The sequence below is a fragment of the Globicephala melas genome, chromosome 4 (assembly GCF_963455315.2).
Source record: "Globicephala melas chromosome 4, mGloMel1.2, whole genome shotgun sequence".
In the NCBI taxonomy this organism is placed as follows: Eukaryota; Metazoa; Chordata; class Mammalia; order Artiodactyla; family Delphinidae; genus Globicephala; species Globicephala melas.
In genome coordinates, this window is record NC_083317.1 from 115,188,866 (window position 1) to 115,212,976 (window position 24,111).

At 42.2% G+C, this 24,111-nt stretch overlaps 1 protein-coding gene across 1 annotated transcript in view; it reads right to left on the bottom strand.

Annotated features, from left to right (window-relative positions):
• MED12L (mediator complex subunit 12L) overlaps nt 1–24,111 on the bottom strand; it is a 327,428-nt gene that overhangs the window by 266,545 nt on the left and 36,772 nt on the right. The window contains exons 4-6 of the mRNA XM_060297523.1: nt 23,114–23,305; nt 21,667–21,699; nt 18,378–18,537 (exon numbers count right to left, since the gene is read on the bottom strand). Coding sequence (XP_060153506.1) covers nt 18,378–18,537; nt 21,667–21,699; nt 23,114–23,305 — 385 coding nt within the window. The remainder of the gene's footprint in view (nt 1–18,377; nt 18,538–21,666; nt 21,700–23,113; nt 23,306–24,111) is intronic.

Consider the following 24,111-nt stretch of genomic DNA (forward strand, 5'->3'; position numbering starts at 1 on the left):
CCGAGGCATTCTGTGAGGACTGCCCCAACTGACAATATATAAAACCAGGCTGCAAACTACAAAAACTTCCAACAAACAGATATTTTTGCTGTATAATATGTTCCAGGTATAGATGTACATGTACGTATTGATAGCCATAGACAGCAAAAAACTAAACTTTAATGAAATTGGGACTCTGATCACTATTTTATCACAGATTCATTAGTTCAATCAGGAGTCAACATTAAAAGTGACTAGAAAACAGAGAAACTGTTGAGGGGCAATGGGTTCTGAACAGGAAATTCAAGACCAGGTAATTCACCCAAACCAACAAGACCAGAAGAAACGACACTGGTAAAAACCAAAGCAAATACAGTACACATAAAAGAACTATAAATGTAACTCATGTGCTCTCAGTTTGCTGGAGAGGAAGACAACTAGCTAATTTAAGACCAAGAAATACTGTTTAAGACATGAAAACAAAACAAAGCACAAATTTCCCAATTTTTACTTAAAGCCTAGATTTCTTTAGGGCCCAGCTCATATTCAACTCTTACAGAAAACCTCCCCTAATTTTTCCAGCCTCCCAGTCGTTTCCTGTATGATTACTGGTAATCATGTACCGACTGTTGCTCTGTGTTCCATGTATGCATCTTGTTTCCACAAAAATGCCTTTAAGGCAGCCCCCTTGAAGGCAGATAGCACAGCCTCCATTTGGTTAAAAACTTCACAGCATCTACTCCAGTGCAGAGAATCTTAATATACTTTTTTTTAACTAAATCACTCTTTATTCAAATGAAATATATTTAAATATATTTAATATATTTAAATATATTTAAAATATATTTAAGTAAAAATATATATATAAAGTTCTCCGAATGCATTTCTCTAAGAAATTCAAAAAGCAATCATGAGCAGACATTACCTTTAACTGATCATAAACACACACACACACAGACACACGCGCATGCACACACACACACGCGCACGCATGCACACACACGCGCGCACACACAACCAACAACCACCACCACTACCACATACTAGCATTCTAACATGGGCCCGGCTATAACATTTTTACTTTAGAAAAAGCTGAAACATGTTTCCATAGGGCAACAATGTGGAATGCAGAGTAACACTGTAGCATATTAAACTTGATGAGAACATTTAAAAGTGTATATAAATCAGGAAAGTACAATGGCGGTTGACAGAGGTGGAGGGAGGGCATAGAGGGGAAAGGAGAGTTTATTTAATGAGTATAGAGCTTCAGTTTTGCAAGATGAAAAAGTTCTGGAGACCTGTTGCACAACAACGTGCAGACAGTTAGACTGTACTGTACATATAAAATGGTTAAGATGATAAATTTGATGGGATTTTTACCTCAATTTTTAAGTCTGTAAATTTTACATATCCAATTAACTGAACAACTACACACCTGGAAAAATATTAAAGTCTTCCAATTTTTGTTAAGGTCCCAAGCAGCAAGCACTTGGCTGAGTGACAAGTAAGCTCTCGTAATACTATCTAAGAAGAACTAAAACTGTAATGCATTCCCTGAGCTTCCTTCAAATCTTTTGCATGAAACACATTTTTTTTTTCAGCAAGGTACCTTCCAGAAAAGGTATCAACAACACAAAAATAGAGAGTAATAATTTGGGACTGAGATTAGGCTTAGCTAACTTTTTATTTATATCAAAGTTACACTTGCACGTGTCTTAGAGTCCAATAGCTCTGTATGACTTATTGTGAAAAACAGCAGTCCACTGTCCACAGACTCCTCCATTTCCCATTCCCCAAATGCAATTATTTTCAATTCTTTCATCCACTGTGTTTCTTTTGTTGACCTCTTTATCTCTAAATAACATACGTGCAGTTGTACTTCCTGATTTTAAGCATTATCTATTGGCTTCCTACTATGGAAGATGATGGAATAGTCAGCTCTCCTTCACCTCCCACCAAGACGTTCTGTACTTAGATATTTCCTTTCTTCCTAACATATAGATTTTAATTCTGAATCTAGTATATGCTTATAGCAGGGTAAGACAGATAAGTAACCATGTCCTTGTTACTGGAAACCATGTCACTGTCCATGTAACAGATATGAAATAAAGGTAAAATCAGAGAAATTAATAAAAATCTTTAATGTTACATGGGAATGTTAGAGATAAACTGGAAATAGGAATATAAACTCCCATAGGAATGCACAACATGTGTACACACACATCTATTCACAGATATATATGTATCCCATGCATCCAGATAGGGCTTAGATGCCATGACATCCTAGTAGCAATGAGCACTTTCAGCATCCAGATCTTGCTTTCTAAATACCATTCCCCACTACAGAGAAGTAGGGTTCCATAAAGAAGCGGCTGATTGCAGACCTGAGGCAGAAAAAGTACAAGATGAACCTGGGAGGCTTTCTGTGCCAAAAAAGAAGGAGGTGCTCTAAGTCAAATGGTGTCACGTCAAAGGATACAAAAGAGCTTCAAACATCTTCCAATGGCCACCTTTGGGACAACTGGAACACTAAAACGAACAACAAGTGTAACAGGTTGCAAAATGCTGAATGAAGGAATATCAGTAAGCCCATAACAATGACCAAAGATACATTTTTGTAAGTAAGAACAAAAAAAGGAGAAACTCATTTATTAAAGAACTAAATGTGCAATGACAGCAATTCTTACTCTGAAAACTGATACTCAAAGGAAAAGAATTTAGCATTTATTCTGCCTTTTTTTTTTTTTAGAAAGAATTTTATGATTTATCACAGCTGATGAGGGAAAGCCCATTTTTACAGAAGAATGCCAACATCTAGCCATTCCCAGTGAAATAATGGTTTTGGACTCGGTTCATCAATGGATGCTACAACTTTCAGGTGAAAGGAATGGAACGGTTGCACGCGCCAAAGTAGTACCCATAGGTCCTGTTCCTTCTATTGGAGAGTGGTTTTTACTGGATATAGCCAGAGTTCCCTCACCAATTAAAACCTATTTTTCACGCCTAGGTGAAGCATGAATTTAAATTATGCTTATGCAAGCACATCTGTCCAGCCTTCAGGGTTATTTTCATAGTAAACAAGGCAGATATCTCCTTTATGACAAATAAGATACAAGGAACACGTGAAAACGTGGAGGCAATCTTGACTTGAAACTCAAAACTCGTCCCTGGAATCAAAAAAAGTATGCACCGTCTTCAAGGACCCGAACTGAATGTAAGCTGGCTGGCTCCGATAAGAAACCAGACTGTCAATTATGTGTGGAGCAGGGCTTATTTTTGCAGTCCAAATGGCTCAATGAATATGTCACAAATTAATTACCCACTGAGCAAGAAAGGGAGCTGTTTCTTCTACGTATTTTGGGGGCGATAAGGACGGTGATTCCAAGAGCACAGTCAACCAAGAAAAGTCTCTCGCCCACCCCAAAGGCCCAACCCAACAAAGCCTCAGGGGTACAGAGGAAACAACTGGGGGTAAACAGAGCAGTTCCCTGGGCAGTTTAACCACGAAGCATTTTAAGCTTCTTCTAATCTGTTTCCCCAAAAAAGCCCTCATGCCCATGATATGACTTGTCACTCTTCACCATATTGAACACCCAACAATTCCTAGCCAGAATTAGAGCTGCTCATCTTGCAAGCAGTTTCACCTGGCTCTCGTCTCTCTGGCCCCCTGGGCTTTGCTATGCTTTGCCTGCTCCCCGTGGCACCCGCGAGCACAGGAGTTCTGGCTCCTCTGATGCTGCCCACAGCCCCCAAGTCCTGCAGCCTGTTCCCTGCCCGCACCTTTCTCCCTAGCGATGCTCCTTGCCTCCCGGGGCCAGACCTACAACATGCACATGCCCCCGTCAACCATCACAGTGGGGAGGAAAGAGCAGACATCTCCTAGTAGGTCCACTCCGTGTGTGCCAGCTAGTGACTTAACTTCTGAGGCTTGGGCCCCGCATACACGGAACGGAAAAATAAAACCTACGTTGAAAGCACGTTGTAATGATTCCAAATAATGTCTGTAAAGTTCCCAGCACAATGCCTGCAATCATTAGCGGAGACTGGCTCGTGATGACCGTAGTCCTAGTGCAGTTGCTGCATACTATTTCTTAAAGGTCTATATTTACCGGCCACTTAGTGTGGTGGACACTGTTCTGAACGCTGCAGAGGTACTGACTCACTTCATCCTCAGAAGACACTGTCAGTTACGCCCATGGCACAGACAAGAAGCTGTGGGGGAGTGTGATGACAACAGTCATAGTAGTGAGAAGCCCTTCCAGGGCTCCCCACCATGCGGCTCTAGTGAACACGCCTCCCCACGGCCTTTCCGCACCGCCCCACGGGGACCTGACGCGCCAGACCAAAGTAAACCCTGGTGGTCCCACGTCAGACCGCCTGATGGCCCTACTCCCCCGCAGATGCCATTCCTCTGCCAGAAATGCCCTTCCCTGCACGACAGACCCCGACTCTTTCCTCCTAGGCAACGCTACTTCTTCCAAAACTGCCCTCAGACGGCGCTTCCTCTGCGACCTCCCCAGGCTTCCCAAGCCCCTTGGGGCTCCCTCCGCATTTTACGCGCTTCGCTGTTTGCGCTTCCTTCCTCCTCTAATATCTGCAGTGTTTGGCTGTGTGCCCCCTCCCCCACTTGTGAACACCGCGGGGCAGTGACCACATTCTCCCCTGCGTCCCCACCGACCAGCACAGCGCCCAGCACAGACTCCGGGGCCCGGTCTGGACGCACGAGCTAAGGGGCTCCGTTCCCCACCTGCACATCAGTGTCTTCATCTGTGAACTTCCTCCCAGGGCTCCTGAATGATAAATCAGACAACAGACAGAGAGCTGAGCCAGCGCTCACTAAGAAAGGGGGAAGGCGGTACCACGGCACATCACAGCCACCCTGGTGGCCCTGGGGAGGGCTGTTCTCACACTAGCCCACAGGAAACACCGTCGTAGGGCCCAACGGCAAAAGGAGGAGGTATCCCCAAGGCTGGAAAGCTCATTTTCACAGGACGCGTCAGGAGCTGATTCAATCTAGGGCTGTCGGGTGCGCCAAAATCCCGCCCGCCGCAGTGAAGGTGGGTCCATAACCGCTCAAGGGACAGCCACTGTTCCAGCGTTAGCAAGAATGGCATAACAGTACATACTAGAGTTATATGATGAGCTCACGTAACTCATTAACGGTAAGACTCCTCCTTACCGTTGGGGAAGTTCCTACAAATAAACGTACAGGGTTCTGTGTTATTTACCACAGTCCCATTTACAAATCTGTTCAGAGATTTTAATTATATAACTCTGTGTAAGTTTTACTTTTTTTTTAAGTATTATCTAGCTCATTTTACTGACTGATTGGTTTTTATTTTAAAAATTTTTTTTTTTTTTTTTTTTTTTGGCTGCAACGCACACCTTGCGGGATCTTGGTTCCCCGACCGGGGAGAACCCGGGCCCCAGCAGTGAGAGCACCGAGTCCTAACCACTGGACCACCAGGGAACTCCCTTAGTTAGCCCATTTTAAATGCTCTTCTCTGGTGAGCTCAAAACCCTTAAGACAGTTAAATATTCTTGTTCTAAAAACGAAACTTCATTCAATTCCAAAAAATATTGGAAACCAAATATGTATCACGTCTGGTACTCCTTCCCTTGAGTCTCTTAACACTCATCTATTAGACGGCATTTTCTAAACATCATGTCCACCTATAACCTCTTATTTTTTCAGGTCTCATCAAGAGGGAGAATTAAAGTCTCTTCTTCCAAGCTTCCCTAATTCACCTCTGGTTTAAAATCTCTGCCCTGATGTTAGCGTTTGTACAAGTCAATTATTTCTTTGCCCCCCCACCTTGAAACTACACAGGCAACCTCACCCAGAAACCCAAGGCCCCTCTCGCCCCTCTCACTTTTGGGTACACACTGCACTAGGTATGTGTTTGCCCGCTGCAAGCTCCCCAGGGCAGCAACTCACTTACTCTACATTTTAGATCTGTAACTCTGCATAATGACAGTGAAGATTTCTGTGTTGCTACATTTAAAGAATGTACACAACAGGCCTGCTTCCTTGTTACTGTTAGCCCACTGAACATTAGGAAAAACTCTCTTCAATAAAATCAAACAGCAGTGCTGTATAGCTCTGTTCCAACACTGAATGTGGGAACTGAAAATAAAACATATGTTTCTATTACAAAGGAATAAAGGCTATTTCTACTGAAAACATTTCACAAATCCTAAGAACGATCATCAAGACAATGGAAGCCATAAAACCAACGCCAGAAGAGGGTGACACTCAATAGTCAATCTTGCCCCAAATGTGCTGAATGGTTTCTAGAACACAGAAACTATTACTGCAAGTTAATCATCTGCAGTGTATGCAATTTAATGCAATTCAACACATATATGTGTGTACTTGCTTGGCTGTACAGCTTGCTTGGAGTGTGAAAGTTGCTACATTATGGCCATGTCTACACAGTCAAATGTTTCCAAAGGCACCGTGTAATTTGCTTAAAGAAGCTGAAGAAGCTGCTGAAGACAAAGTAGTAAGTGAGAGATACCCGGTGTAACAGAATGACAGCAAACCAAGATCAGATATTTAAAACTGTGTGCTCTTTTCATACAGTATAAATAGTACACTACATTTGCATTTTTAAAACACATGTAAGAATATAGAAAGAGCAATTGGATATCTACCTAGTTAAATTACCTATTAATCACAAAGGATAAAACAGTAACTCTGCAGTGGAGAAACCTGATAGACACCACCTTACCCAAAAGCTCAAAGTTATCACCACTGGTACTGGGACAATGCCATGGGAGGTACCGAGACACTCACAGCATCACTTCCGTGATACTCCCACCAAAAGGGCTTAACAAGAATCTGATGATGAGCAACTGGATAAATACAAACCAAGGGACATTCTACAAAATAACTGGCCTGTCCCCCTCAAAAATGTCAAGGACAAAAAAAGAAAAGCTGAAGACCATGGCAATTAAAGGCCACGTGGACCATGGATTGGATCAGGAGGAGGAGACCCATGTCTGGAGAACTAAGGACTTTGCTTTCAGTCACCCAGACACGTAGCACCAGAGCCAAGACGAGTACAGCCCAAAGCTCTTTCTGAGATGTTAGACCTAAAAGGTTAGGGGTGAGGTTCTAAAATTCACACAATTTTAAAATATTTTTAGCCCTAAGCATTTTTTAGGTCAAAGCTTTTATACCGTACCCTGAGAAAAGGACAGAAGGCAATTGACCTTCATGGATTTAACATTCACACTTTTCTCTTTTCTTCTGCAGTACGCGGGCCTCTCACTGTTGTGGCCTCTCCCGTTGAGAAGCACAGGCTCCGGACGCGCAGGCTCAGTGGCCACGGCTCACGGGCCCAGCTGCTCCGCGGCACGTGGGATCTTCCCGGACTGGGGCACGAACCCATGTCCCCTGCATCAGCAGGCGGACCCCCAACCACCACGCACCAGGGAAGCCCTAACATTCACACTTTTTAATACTCAAGGATAATCATAGTGAGGGGAAAGATGGCGGAAGAGTAAGACGCGGAGATCACCTTCCTCCCCACAGATACATCAGAAATACATCTACACATGGAACAACTCCTACAGAACACCTACTGAATGCTGGCGGAAGACCTCAGACCTCCCAAAAGGCAAGAAACCCCCTAGGTACCTGGGTAGGGCCAAACAAAAAAAAAAAGAAAAAATAGAGACAAAAGAATAGGGATGGGACCTGTACCAATGGGAGGAGCCGTGAAGTAGGAAAGGTTTCCACACACTAGGAAACCCCTTCATGGGCGGAGACTGCGGGTGGCGGAGCGGGGGAAGCTTCGGAGCCGCGGAGGAGAGCACAGCCACAGGGGTGCGGAGGGCAAAGCGGAGAGATTCCCGCACACAGGATCGGTGCTGACCAGCACTCACCTGCCCGAGAAGCTTGTTTGCTCACCCGCCAGGGCGGGCGGGGCTGGGAGCTGAGGCTCGGGCTTTGGTCTGAGCGCCAGGAGAGGACTGGGGTTGGCGGCGTGAACACAGCCTGAAGGGGGTTAGTGCGCCACGGCTAGCCAGGAGGGAGTCCGGGAAAAAGTCTGGAGCTGCCGAAGAGGCAAGAGACTTTTTTTTCCCTCTTTGTTTCCTGGTGCACGAGGAGAGGGGATTAACAGCGCTGCTTAAAGGAGCTCCAGAGACGGGCGCGAGCCGTGGCTAAAAGCGCGGACCCCAAAGACAGGCATGAGATGCTAAGGCTGCTGCTGCCGCCACCAAGAAGCCTGTGGGCGAGCACAGGTCACTCTCCACACCCCACTTCTGGGGAGCCTGTGCAGCCGCCACTGCCAGGTTCCCGTGATCCAGGGACAACTCCCCCAGGGGAACACACGGCGCGCCTCAGGCTGTGCAACGTCACACCGGCCTCTGCCGCCGCAGGCTCGCCCCGCACTCCGTGCCCCTCCCTCACCCCCGGCCTGAGTGAGCCAGAGCCCCCGAATCAGCGGCTCCTTTAACCCCGTCCTGTCTGAGCAAAGAACAGACGCCCTCCAGCGACCTACACGCAGAGGCGGGTCCAAATCCAAAGCTGAGCCCCGGGAGCTGTGCGAACAAAGAAGAGAAAGGGAAATCTCTCCCATCAGCCTCAGGAGCAGCGGATTAAAGCTCCACAGTCAACTTGATGTACCGTGCATCTGTGGAATACCTGAATAGACAACGAATCATCCCAAATTAAGGAGGTGGACTTTGAGAGCAAGATTTATGATTTTTTCCCCTTTTCCTCTTTTTGTGTGTATGTATATGCTTCTGTGTGAGATTTTTGTCTGTATAGCTTTGCTTCCGCCATTTGTCCTAGGGTTCTATCCGTCCATTTTTTGTTGTTGTTGTTGTTTTTTCTTTTTTAAAAAAATTTTTTCTTAATAATTATTTTTTATTTTAATAACTTTATTTTCTTTTATCTTCTTTCTTTCTTTCTTTCTACTTTTTCTCCCTTTTATTCTGAGCCATGTGGATGAAAGGCTCTTGGTGCTGCAGCCAGGAGTCAGTACTGTGCCTCTGAGGTGGGAGAGCTAACTTCAGGACACTGGTCCACAGGAGACCTCCCAGCTCCACGTAATATCAAACGGCGAAAATCTCCCAGAGATCTCAACACTAACACCCAGCTTCACTCAACGACCAGCAAGCTACAGTGCTGGACACCCTATGCCAAACAACTAGCAAGACAGGAACACAACCCCACCCATTAGTGGAGTGGCTGCCTAAAATCACAGTAAGTCCACAGACACCCCGAAACACACCATCAGATGTGGACCTGCCCACCAGAAAGACAAGATCCAGCCTCATCCACCAGAACACAGGCACTAGTCCCCTCCACCAGGAAGCCCACAACCCACTGAACCAACCTTAGCCACTGGGGACAGACACCAAAGACAATGGGAACTGCGAACCTGCGGCCTGCAAAAAGGAGACCCCAAACACAGTAAGATAAGCGCAATGAGAAGACAGAGGAACACACAGCAGATGAAGGAGCAGGATAAAAACCCACAAGACCTAACATATGAAGAGGAAATAGGCAGTCTACCTGAAAAAGAATTCTACCTGAAAAAGAATAATAATAGTAAAGATGATCCAAAATCTTGGAAATGGAATAGAGAAAATGCAAGAAACATTTAACAAGGACCTGGAAGAACTAAAGATGAAACAAGCAACAATGAAAAACACAATAAATGAAAATAAAAATACTCTAGAAGGGATCAATAGCAGAATAACTGAGGCAAAAGAACGGATAACTGACCTGGAAGATAAAATAGTGGAAATAACTACTGCAGAGCAGAATAAAGAAAAAAGAATGAAAAGAACTAAGGACAGCCTCAGAGACCTCTCGGACAACATTAAACGCACCAACATTCAAATTGTAGGGTTTCCAGAAGAAGAAGAGAAAAAGAAAGGGACAGAAAATATTTGAAGAGATTACAGTTGAAAACTTCCCTAATATGGGAAAGGAAATAGTTAATCAAGTCCAGGAAGCACAGAGAGTCCCATACAGGATAAGTCCAAGGAGAAATACGCCAAGACACATATTAATCAAACTGTCAAAAATTAAATACAAAGAAAACATATTAAAAGCAGCAAGGGAAAAACAACAAATAACACACAAGGGAATCCCCATAAGGTTAACAGCTGATCTTTCAGCAGAAACTCTGCAAGCCAGAAGGGAGTGGCAGGACATATTTAAAGTGATGAAGGAGAAAAACCTACAACCAAGATTACTCTACCCAGCAAGGATCTCACTCAGATTTGATGGAGAAATTAAAACCTTTACAGACAAGCAAAAGCTGAGAGAGTTCAGCACCACCAAACCAGCTTTACAACAAATGCTGAAGGATCTTCTCTAGGCAAGAAACACAAGAGAAGGAAAAGACCTACAATAACAAACCCAAAACAATTAAGAAAATGGTAATTGGAACATACATATTGATAATTACCTCAATGTAAATGGATGAAATGCTCCAACGAAAAGACACAGACTGGCTGAATGGATACAAAAACAACACCCGTATATATGCTGTCTACAAGAGAACCACTTCAAACCTAGAGACACATACAGACTGAAAGTGAGGGGATGGAAAAAGATATTCCATGCAAATGGAAACTAAAAGAAAGCTGGAGTAGCAATTCTCATATCAGAAAAAATAGCCTTTAAAATAAAGACTATTAGAAGAGACAAAGAAGGACACTACATAATGATCCAGGGATCGATCCAAGAAGATATAACAATTGTAAATATTTATGCACCCAACATAGGAGCACCTCAATACATAAGGCAAATACTAACAGCCATAAAAGGGGAAATCGACAGTAACACATCCATAGTAGGAGACTTTAACACCCCACTTTCACCAATGGACAGATCATCCAAAATGAAATTAAATAAGGAAACACAAGCTTTAAATGATACATTAAACAAGATGGACTTAATTGATATTTATAGGACATTCCATCCAAAAACAACAGAATACACATTTTTCTCAAGTGCTCATGGAACATTCTCCAGGATAGATCATATCTTGGGTCACAAATCAAGCCTTGGTAAATTTAAGAAAATTGTAATTGTATCAAGTATCTTTTCTGACCACAACGCTATGAGACTAGATATCAATTACAGGAAAAGATCTGTAAAAAATACAACACATGGAGGCTAAACCATACACTACTTAATACCGAAGTGATCACTGAAGAAATCAAAGAGGAAATTAAAAACTATCTAGAAACAAATGACCATGGAGACATGACAACCCAAAACCTATGGGATGCAGCAAAAGCAGTTTTAAGAGGGGAGTTTATACCAATACAATCCTACCTTAAGAAACAGGAAACATCTCGAATAAACAACCTAACCTTGCACCTAAAGCAATTAGAGAAAGAAGAACAAAAAACCCCAAAGTTAGCAGAAGGAAATCATAAAGAAGAAATCATAAAGATCAGATCAGAAATAATTAAAAAAGAAATGAGGGAAACAATAGCAAAGATCAATAAAACTAAAAGCTGGTTCTTTGAGAAGATAAACAAAATTGATAAACCATTAGCCAGACTCATCAAGAAAAAAAGGGAGAAGACTCAATAGAATTAGAAATGAAAAAGGAAAAGTAACAACTGACACTGCAGAAATACTAAAGATCATGAGAGATTACTACAAGCAACTCTATGCCAATAAAATGGACAACCTGGAAGAAATGGACAAATGCTTAGAAATGCACCACCTGCCAAGACTGAATCAGGAAGAAATAGAAAATACGAACAGACCAATCACAAGCACTGAAATTGAAACTGTGATTAAAACTCTTCCAACAAACAAAAGCCCAGGACCAGATGGCTTCACAGGTGAATTCTATCAAACATTTAGAGAAGAGCTAACACCTATCCTTCTCAAACTCTTCCAAAATATAGTAGAGGGAGGAACACTCCCAAACTCATTCTACAAGGCCACCATCACCCTGATACTAAAACCAGACAAGGATGTCACAAAGAAAGAAAACTACAGGCCAATATCACTGATGAACATAGATGCAAAAATCCTCAACAAAATACTAGCAAACAGAATCCAACAACACATTAAAAGGATCATACAGCATGATCAAGTGGGGTTTATTCCAGGAATGCAAGGATTCTTCAATATACTCAAATCAATCAATGTGATACACCATATTAACAAACTGAAGGAGAAAAACCATATGGTCATCTCAATAGATGCAGAGAAAGCTTTCGACAAAATTCAACACCCATTTATGATAAAAACCCTGCAGAAAGTAGGCACAGAGGGAACTTTCCTCAACATAATAAAGGCCATATATGACAAACCCACAGTAAACACCCTCCTCAATGGTGAAAAACTGAAAGCATTTCCACTAAGATCAGGAACAAGACAAGGTTGCCCACTCTCACCACTATTATTCAACATAGTTTTGGAAGTTTTAGCCCCAGCAATCAGAGAAGAAAAGGAAATAAAAGGAATCCAAATCAGAAAAGAAGAAGTAAAGCTGTCACTGTTTGCAGATGACATGACACTATACATAGAGAATCCTAAAGATGCTACCAGAAAACTACTAGAGCTAATCAATGAATTTGGTAAATTAGCAGGATACAAAATTAATGCACAGAAATCTCTGGCATTCCTATTCACTAATGATGCAAAATCTGAAAGTGAAATCAAGAAAACACTCCCATTTACCATTGCAACAAAAAGAATAAAATACCTAGGAATAAACCTACCTAAGGAGATAAAAGACCTCTATGCAGAAATTTATAAGACACTGAAAGAAATTAAAGATGATACAAATAGATGAAGAGATATACCATGTTCTTGGATTGGAAGAATCAACATTGTGAAAATGACTCTACTACCAAAGCAATCTACAGATTCAATGCAATCCCTATCAAACTACCACTGGCATTTTTCACGGTAGTAGAACAAAAAATTTCACAATTTGTATGGAAACACAGAAGACCCCGAATAGCCAAAGCAATCTTGAGAACGAAAAACAGAGCTGGAGGAATCAGGCTCCCTGACTTCAGACTATACTACTAAGCTACAGTAATCAAGACAGTATGGTACTGGCACAAAAACAGAAAGATAGATCAATGGAACAGAACAGAAAGCCCAGTGATAAACCCATGCACATATGGTCACCTTATCTTTGATAAAGGAGGCAGTAATGTACAGTGGAGAAAGGACAGCCTCTTCAATAAGTGGTGCTGGGAAAACTGGACAGGTACATGTCAAAGTATGAGATTAGAACACTCCCTAACACCATACACAAAAATAAGCTCAAAATGGATTAAAGACCTAAATGTAAGGCCAGAAACTATCAAACTCTTAGAGGAAAACATAGGCAGAACACTCTGTGACATAAATCACAGCAAGATCCTTTTTGACCCACCTCCAGAGAAATGGAAATAAAAACAAAAATAAACAAATGGGACCTAATGAAACTTCAAAGCTTTTGTACAGCAAAGGAAACCATAAACAAGACCAAAAGACAACCCTCAGAATGGGAGAAAATATTTGCAAATGAAGCAACTGACAAAGGATTAATCTCCAAAATTTACAAGCAGCTCATGCAGCTCAATAACAAAAAAACAACCCAATCCAAAAATGGGCAGAAGACCGAAATAGACATTTCTCCAAAGAAGATATACAGATTGCCAACAAACACATGAAAGAATGCTCAACATCATTAATCATTAGAGAAATGCAAATCAAAACTACAATGAGATATCATCTCACACTGGTCAGAATGGCCATCATCAAAAAACCTAGAAACAATAAATGCTGGAGAGGGTGTGAAGAAAAGTGGACCCTCTTGCACTGTTGGTGGGGATGTAAATTAATACAGCCACTATGGAAAACAGTATGGAGATTCCTTAAAAAACTACAAATAGAACTACCATATGACCCAGCAATCACACTACTGGGCATATACCCTGAGAAAACCAAAATTCAAAAACAGTCATGTACCAAAATGTTCATTGCAGCTCTATTTACAATAGCCCAGAGATGGAAACAACCTAAGTGTCCATCATCGGATGAATGGATAAAGAAGATGTGGCACATATATACAATGGAATATTACTCAGCCATAAAAAGAAATGAAATTGAGTTATTTGTAGTGAGGTGGACGGACCTAGAGTCTGTCGTACAGAGTGAAGTAAGTCAGAAAGAGAAAGACAAATACCATATGCTAACACATATATATGGAATCTAAGAAAAAAAAATGTCATGAAGAACCTAGGGGTAAGACAGGAATAAAGACACAGACCTACTAGAGAATGGACTTGAGGATATGGGGGGGGGAAGGGTAAGCTGTGACAAAGTGCGAGAGTGGCATGGACATATATACACTACCAAACGTAAAACAGATAGCTAGTGGGAAGTAGCCGCATAGCGCAGGCAGATCAGCTAAGTGGTTTGTGACCACCTAGAGGGGTGTGATAGGGAGGGTGGGTGGGAGGGAGACGCAAGAGGGAAGAGATATGGGAACATATGTATAGGTATAACTGATTCACTTTATTATAAAGCAGAAACTAACACACCATTGTAAAGCAATTATACTCCGATAAAGATGTATAAAAAAAAAGAATAATCATAAAGACCATGTAATACTTTGTAAATAAACTGAGCCGAAAAATGGAATCGTGTGTTATGTGGCTTATGAAACAAGAGAAAACACAGCTAGTGGGTGAACCTAATCAACTGTCTGTTGTGGGTGTGCAGATAATAGAAATTTGAGCTTGGGGGGGGGGTGGTTAGAAAATAATCCCCTCCCGAAACCAACTGATCACACTGGTAAGGAAATTAACAGCAAAAGTAATGAATCCAACAAGAAGTCCATGATGTTCTGAGCTAGACACTGGAGCTGGGCTTCCCTCCATTTGGTAGAGGAAATCATACAGTCCTGGTGATGCATTCATATCCGGGAGGCCTAAAAACTCTTAACTACGTGTTCTTCACAAACCGTGAGTGTCCATCAGACTTTCATTTGTCCTAAAATTGTTCACATTTCATTTGGCAGAATCATTCCTGCATGATCACCTTTTTTCATGACAGTTAAAATCAGATTAAATGGAATATCAAGGAAAACAGGAACAAGTTACCAAAAAATATGAAGAGCATCTAAGGAATGGAGAGTAGTCTCTCCGTTATAGCTAGCAATGCTGAAGGTTTCAAGAATTACAAATTGGAGCAAATTAGAAAATGAGAAGAAAAGAAAAAAGCATGCACACATATGCACAAACATACACACAAACGCTTCAAGCCTAACTGTTCATGTACTTATCGTGAAAACTACTGAGCATCTTTTGTATGCCAGGTACTGTCCTAGGAGATGCAGCACGGAACAAATCTGACAAAATATCTCATGAAGAATCAGTACAGCTCAGGGTCAGTAGAAATAGGTGATCAATAAATTAAAATATAATGAGATGGCATTAAGAGCTATGAAGAAAAATGAAGCAGGACGTGACGAGAAGGCTTTTCTTAGGAAGTGCCCTGTGAGCTACGCCAGCAGTGGGGGAGAGGGCAGGCCAGAGGGATATCCGGGGGTGAGAGGGAGAGTGGCAGCCACGGGTCAATGCCTGAGGTCACGATGTGCATACGGGCTGCTGGTGCTGGCTGAGGCACATGCCCGAGAGAGACAGGCAGCCGCGAGAGGATGCTGCGCACAGGCGTGAACCATGATGTACGTCCTAGCAGAATCACTCTGACCGCAAACTGGGAATTTGTCATTAGAGGGGCAAGAAGAGAAACAAGGTCCGCTGGAGGCCCTGCAATGAAAAGCACAGGCGAAGGTGGGGTTGCTGGTGCTTTGGGCCACGGTGGCAGCAGTGGGCGCAGGAATACCTTGTTGGATTCTGATTCGATTTTGAAAGTAAAGTTAACAGGATTGCTGAGGGAGTAAATGCAGAGTTTCGAGAGGAAGCGAAAAGCCCAGAATGACAATACGTCTTTTACACTTATTCGCCTGATGGCTATGTATAACATTTACTAAGGAGAAGTCTGAGGAAGGAACAAGTTTCGGGATGGTGAGAAATCAACTTTGATTTGATACACATTAGGTTTCGGATGCCTATTCGTCATCAAAGTAGAGGTGGCTAAGAAGCAACTAGATATCCAGGTTATGGGGAGAATTATTATTAAATGCAATAGATACACGGATAGATATAGACAGGTAGAGGGAACGAGATAAAGAAGAATTGCACATATGTGTCTGTATATGAAGGAAGGAAAGTTCAAGAAGGAAAACATGGACAAGGGAGAAAAGAAATTTATACACTGTATTGTATCTACTTCAGCACCATTTGAAAATACTGTAATGAGAACATAACTACTTTAGTAATAAAAAAGGGACACTTCTGTTGTTTCCCCCAATAAAATAATAAGCTGATGAAAAAATCAGACACGTAGTTAACACAAGACTACCGTGAAAAGAGACTCAGAGACAACCATCGTTAACTTTGTGGATTATTTCCTCCCTTTTTTTTTTCTTGACATTTATATACATACACTACACAGTTTTGTTTTTTAAGTACAGTTAATTTTTGCTTGTTATTTTGACACACGAGATAATGCTGAACTCAAAGGTGGCAGCCATAGAATCAGGCCATTTTTTGTTTTGAATCTCTGTGTTCATGCTTTTAGAATGTCCCCACTCTCCGGTTCGTGGAGGCCCCTTTACCACTCCCAAATGCACCACGCCCCGACTCACTCCCCTAGGGTGCCTCCTGGCAGTGGAGGACATTTGTGCTTTCCATCCTGCCCCTCAGAGCTTTGCAGTTGGGGGCCTGCCTTATAAAACCATAAGCACGCTTCCATGTCATAAAGAACTATTTGTAAACCTAATCTTTACATGGACTCTTTATATACAACTCTCTGTGCACAGTTCTAACGTAGCATCCAACCTTTCATCAAGCATGTTTCAGCACCACCTCAAGGAGTCACTGTCTAGTCACCAAAAGAGCAGAAACTCTGACTGAAAGTAGTTTCCCTTCAGTTCATTCAACAAAGACCTACCAGTGCGTGTGTCTGTGCACGTGCGTGTGTGTGTGAGAGACCGAGAGAGAGGATGACGCACACAAAATCTTAAAAGATGATTTCAGACAGAGAAACGTGCTGTGAATAAAATAACAACACATGAGAACACAACTGGGAGGAAGGTGAAAAAGAGAGAGAATGCTATGTAGCTGGGTGGGCAGGCAAAACCTGCTGGGGAAATGACACTGAGCCAAAGCCTCGGTGAAGAGAAGGAGGCTGCAAATAGTCTAGAGAAGAGCAACTCAAGCACAGGGTGAAGAGGAAAGGCAGAGGGGGGCCCAGGAAAGGAAGGAGTACACGTGTTGGAGGGGTGTGTGGCCGGAACATCGCAGAAAGAGGGGGCAGACCACGGATGGAGCTGCAGGCAAGCATCTGGATCTTTAATGAAACCGAGTTATTTGTAGTGAGGTGCATGGACCTAGAGTCTGTCATACAGAGTGATGTAAGTCAGCAGAGAAAAACAAATACCGTATGTTAACGCATATATACAGAATCTAAAAAAAAAGTGGTTCTGAAGAACCTAGGGGCAGGACAGGAATAAAGACGCAGATGTAGAGAATGGACTTGAGGACACAGCGAGGGGGAAGGGTAAGCTGGGACGAACTGAGAGAGTGGCATGGACATATATACACTACCAAATGTAAAACAGACAGCTAGTGGGAAGCAGCCGCACAGCACAGGGAGATCAGCTCGGTGCTTTGTGACCACCTAGAGGGGTGGGATAGGGAGGGTGGGAGGGAGCCGCAGGAGGGAGGGGATATGGGGATATATGTATACATATAGCTGATTCACTTTGTTATACAGCAGAAACTAACACATCACTGTAAAGCAATTATACTCCAATAAAGATGTTAAAAAAATAAATAAAAATAAAAAATTTAAACCTCCACCCTCCCCCCAAAAAAAAGAATGTGGACCTTTATTCTAATTGTAATGAGAAACTACTGTAAAGTTATAAAGAAGGACACAATACGATCTGATTTAGGCTGAACAATCAGTGTGGCGGTTGTGGAGAGACCAGAACGTAAAGGAATAAAAATATAGGCAGGGAGACCAGTTAGGAGGCTGTCACTGTCACCAGCCGAGAGAGGGGATAGCTTGGAGCAGCATTTCAGGAACTGTGGTGGTGACGTGTTCAGACACAGGACACGTTTTGGAGGTAAGAGCAACAGGACTTGCTGACTCAGGAACGAGGAATCTGTGCCTGGGTGAACAGAACCGGCACTCCATCCACACCTCAAGCGACTTTTACCTTCACTAATGGACCCTCGCGGGACTCACCTCTCTGGGATGGGTATGGAAGGTGCAGGCAACAAGTGTTTACAGGGTAACGTAAAATGTATCATACTGTCTCACTTACCCAAATTGGGATCAGTAGCCTGACGTTTCTTAATTTTCGCTTCAGAAATAGCAGAATAATAGGCACAAGTCATCTTGATCAGCCACGTTGCTCGAACCATTGGCACGGAATACTTAGCTAGATATGCAAAAACATCTTCTTTTTTACTAAGGATGGGAACCTAAAAAGAAATAATACATTTATAACAATCACATATTATGTTCATCGCTAGGCCAACCTAAAGAAAGGGGAAGCAAGAGAAAGAGACTCTAAGTTCCTGCTGGCTATGAAAAACTATATCCTTTTTTTAAATGGCACGTGTCACTTCAAAAAAGAATTTTAAGCGAATTTTAAGAAAAAAGAATCAAAACTATGTTTAGCACATTGGCAACACAGTTTTATCAGTTGTGCTTTCTTATTTATAAAAACAAATTATTTTCGATCTCTCAGATGCTGAAAGCTACTCGTTGTATCAGCAAAATAGGGGAAATAATCTCATGACAGTCCTCCAAGGAGTTTATATCTCAAAATTGGAAGGGACAGATAAAGTAAAAGCTATCCCCACCCTACATTTTATCAAAGAACATTTCTGTATAAAGCTTTCTGATTGTAACATCTCATAAGCATAACAATTTCCAGAAAGCTTCTAAAAGTGCCTTTAGACCAAGATTTTACATAGAGGCTAGAATGATGGATCAGTGAATCTGCCTAATAAACACTGAGCTAGAAACAGCTGGGTAATTAATTCACGGGTTGAAAGTGGGCACTTGAGGCAGTTAATTATTTCTTCCAGGCCACAAAGGTACTATTTAGCAAATTAGTATCTCAATGTTCTGCTGAATGGCTTGAAAGAGTTAATCCAGTCTTCTAGAATTCCTCATAAATACCCTAGGAATAGCCCATTGATCTATACATAAGCTATCCGATTTACGAATACAGGGTAACGCAGCGGACAGAGAGGATGTTGGCTGCAATGCAGCAGGATGGGAAGAGTGAGATGGAGAAGCAGACCGTGCCCACCCCCGCCCCCAGCAATGAGCACCCCTGTGCTGCAGTCGTGGCCCCAGCCTGTGGTGGTTAAACCCATGACTCCCAGGCTCTTCATTTATGAACGAGATAATACCGACCCTGGCCACCTCACGGTGGCGTGAGAAGGAGAAAGCAAAAGAATTACATGTATCAAAATTATAACAACTTTCATTTTGTTGCCAGTTCCAGTTTCAAGGATTTCTTCACGTCCCCCGATGTGTTCTCAAGCCATGGACCTGACTCTCTCCTAAGAGGATTCTGGAAACCCACAACCATGGACATCACTAGCCCTGGTCTCTATGCCCCGAAGTCTCGCTCGATCTTGTGTTGAAAATCAAAGCTTCAAACCGGCTAACCGATTCATGGAGCATGGCATTTTTCTCTTAGTTAGCCAATGGTTCGGCCGGTGGATTTTTCTGCATTATACATATGTTCCAAACCTGACCATTCGCAGTCTTGGAACAAAGTGTGATCCCAGAATTTAAAAGTAAGTGTTTTTTGTTACCCAGCTCTTTAAAACAAGCTATTTCACCTGGTTCTTCCCAAAGAAACATCAAGCGGCTCCGGCGATACAGAAAAGCTGCCTGGCTGGACGCTGAGATGCAGTGTGTCCATATACTGCATTTTACGGGCAATGTAATAGACTTTTGATCGTGTACAGTTCCTACCTTGGTTGCTGACTTTAGAACGTAACCTCCCCCATGACAAAGGCGACTACACGGCACACCACATAACTATATAAAAGGGAGGTGAAAGCGACACAGGCCAAAGCTATAAAACCTCCTCTCTGTGGATCACGGTGATACATGTTACCTAGAAAACTTCCTGAAAATTTAGCTTACAAGGCACATCTTTCACGGAGCACGAGGCTCTGGGTTTACTGTCGTTTAGGCCAGGGACAAGAAAAGCACCGTCTTATACAGTCAGTTCCAGACCGGAGCTGCTGGTTTTCACTAGAACATACAGTAATGGTATCAGGGAGTTACATTTTAGCTGCCACGGTCGGGTTCCCTCTCAGCCAGACGTACCAGAAGACTATACATAAGATCAAGGCCTAAAAACCAGGCAAATGCAAAAAGTAAAGTTAGCATCTCCAAAGGAACATTACCAATAGCATCTTTATAGAAGCCTAAAGGATTTCTTCTTGAACAGCGTTTGACAAGAAGGCACGGCCGGGGATGGGGGGGGCGCATTCTGAGCATGTGAAATGTTTACACGAAGCAGCAAACAAAGCTGAGTCTTACAGGAACAGCATAAGGCAAACCTCTAGCTCACTGTCCCTGCTGGCAGAGCCCTAAGAAAAAGGGTTGGCTCAAATCAAGGGCTTTCGCATTCAGAAGAACATATGTGAAGAAAGTTATTTAATTAAGGAAGAAGACACATTGTGATGGTTTTGTCACATTTACAGTTTGGGCCAACTCAGGAAGGAAAATATGTTTACACTGACTGAAGTATGACTTCCTACAGGGATGGATTCCATTTTCAGCCAAGAAACCATCTGACTTCAACTTGTAGCTGAACCCAGGCAATCACTGGGCAGCGGTTTGGTTTCTCAATCAAGGTGGAACCGCATCTAAGTACCAGAAGAAAACGAAGACACCTAGCATGGCCTTCCATCCACCAAAGCGTTGCCCTTGTAACGCTTCTCTCCCTGTATTCTCCTTTCTGTCAGCACCCTCTGTTTGCTAAGCAGTGGTAGAAGCAAATGGAAATTCCAGAGACCACAGTAATCAAAGTCACCAGAAGTGAACACATCATTCTTAGTGAACCGTTCAAGAGCTAAAAGGATATCCCCAGGAGCAAGAAGTCTCCTTTCCCAAATCTAACTACGACCGCGATTGGATTCAAAGGCCTTTCACAGGCCACTGTTGTCCTCTCTGTGGCTAAATACTTGGAGTGCTGTGGAGCTTTATATGAACGGAAGACCAGGTCCAGAAACCTGTCCATCCCATACAGGAAACTATTTTGAACTCTAGATCAGAGCTGGAAGGTGACTCAGGATCTCAGCAGGAAAAGGAAGGTCTTCTACATCAAGCCATCCCGCAGATAAATACCAGAAATTAAGAGGTATTCAAACTTTCTAATATGAAGGGCACGCAGAGGATGCAATCTTTTACCCAACTCTAAAGACTTTTCGCCACCTCAAGAAGATGAAATGCTGAGGAAGGGATGGGAAGGAATGACTCCTGAAATGCCCAAGAAATGAATACTTCAAAGTATATTCAATGGTTTGACAAAGAAAACATCTTTAACTTTGCAAAGAATTAACGTCAGGGCTTACCTGAGGGACACCTGACTTGGCCAGAGGCAGCTCCTAATAAAGAGAGAAGAACAACGGCTAATACACTGCACCATAATTCATCTCCCTCTTAAAAGATGAGAGACCATTACACCCCTAAAGCAAGGGCATCAATTCCTCATGAGTATTCCCTTTCAGGAAATATCCCCCCCCCCAAAAAAAAAAAAAAACCTGCATTCTAAAAGCTTACAAAAAAGGCAAACCTAAAAGGAAAGATGTCAGGCTGGCTACACAGGCGTTGAAGGTACTAACCAACGTGGAGGGCATGAACTTTTGGTAGAAAGCCATCAAATAGTGAAGGGTGGCCTTTGACTTCTGCAGCCTTCAGATACAATTCCCAGGCCACAGTGGGAACACGTGGTCAACGGTCAACAATGGAAAAGAAATGCTATGCGGTCCAGCCCGTGTTGAGACAGAGGCACTACCTGAGTAGCAAGAGAGGGTTCCGCTGATCGTCTGCTTTGCAAGGATTTCGGTTGCCTTTAAGCACTAACATCTATGAAAGGCAACGCAAGGCTCCGACACTAGGGCAAAATGAAGCCCACGGGAGCTACAGGCACTATTTTCAAAGAGGTGCTTTAGAAAACAAAAACATAAATACACGAAGGAGCTCTCCTCTAACCTGGGCCTGCACCAAGCCATTCGTGAAAACTTAAGAATAGAAGATGGGCTCCCCTAAAACTAAAGGGTTTCAGGGGAGATGAGAAAGACCTGGGGATTATTTGAAAGGTGTGTAAGAAGTCAGAGATCAAGACTAAGAGGGAAGTTTCTGGCTCTCATCTAAATTTCAAAAGACATTTTGTACTATTGGGACTATAAGATTGTTGAATCTGTGCAGTATTTCCCACGTGAGGAAAATGATCAAAGGCAAAGATTTTTAAAAGAACCCTCCCTTCCCTCCCCCTCCTCAAAAAAGCGGGGAGCTATGAATAAACCTGCCCATTTTGTACTGAAACTTTTTCAAAGACGGTTTTCAAGCACACACGGAATCACTATCTTTTATCTCACTTGTTCGGAAGAAGAGTTAGTTTAAGAATTTGGATGGGTACTTTTCAAGACAAGGAAATAACATTAAAGCAAGGATTTCTATTTAACCCATTTGGACATCCTGACCTAAAAAACTGAAAATATAACAGAAATAAATGAAGTCTCACTGCCTGTTTTTGATTTTAAAACCCTGTCTACCTAATATCCACATCAACAGCTTCCTGTGTAGAATGTTTAGGTCTCTAGATGTCCTAGGCACCACATGCCATCAAAATGAAGGGGAAACAGCCTATGTGCAGCACACACCTAGTGCAGGATACCTGCCATTGAGACTTGGAGTTTTGGAGAGAATTGGGGAAAAGAAATATATACTTGAACATTGTCTCAAATATTTTCATTTCTATAAGGCCTCAATTAAAACAATGCAAGAAATACTTAATACCTTTTTTGCCAAAATAGCAAGTGGTTTATTTCCTGCTAAGTCAGAGAACCAACTATGAATCGCACTCTGGGATCGAGCAGTAACCAGCCAATAATTATCTTTAGCATTAACTTGTGGTTTCTTCTTTCCGGTGTCCTGGAAAGTGTTAAGCTTTAGTTTCTCAGCTAATATGCTGCTAAAATAAGCTCCAATCTGTGGAAGAGAAAACAGAGTTTAAAGACAATAAGCAAGAATGTTAGTAACGTACGTATCAGTATTTTATTTTTATTGTTTTAACAGAAAATCTTCAAAGAGCCCATTGGAAAATAAAATGGGAATTTAAGTCCTTGAAGCTAAGAGTTGTGATTTCCTTACACTAACATAATGCAGAAACTCCCACAGCACCTTTGTTTCACTACTAACAAGTAGTTCAAGGGAACAAGAAGGGTCTCTGAAAATTCCTATAAAATTCATTATATCCTGAATAAATTTCAAGAGAATGGGTTCTGCTTTCATCTTTAGATGAACCTCTCCTTTTTCACAGTACACACCCATTTGAAGAGAATCTTTTTCCTGAGAGGTGTTGCATACAAGATCAGAACCTGGCAATCACACAGTAATCATTCTTTTTCTTGTTTCATTTTAATAGCACATAAATTTGGAAAGGAAACTCTGTATTTACACTCAGTGTTTTCAAAAAAAAAAGTCTAGAGAAATCTAATTTATTTACATGGAAAATTACAAAAGGTTCAATTAAATTAAATATTCAACATTTTTGATTGGGCTGCCAATTTCATGAGTACAAGTGTTTAGAAAGAGAAAGCTAGTGTGGCTTGCTCTGAATGGAACAAAGTAGCAAAGGGAGCTTCCTGTGAATGACTGGCATTTTCATATTAACCAAATTAAAAGAGGACAAAGGAAAGACAAAGGGACAAGAAGGAAGGGGACTGAGTAATATCTAAAAACTAAATGAATCCACAGAAAACCTCTTGGAATTTCCAAGAATCCTATCACAGCAT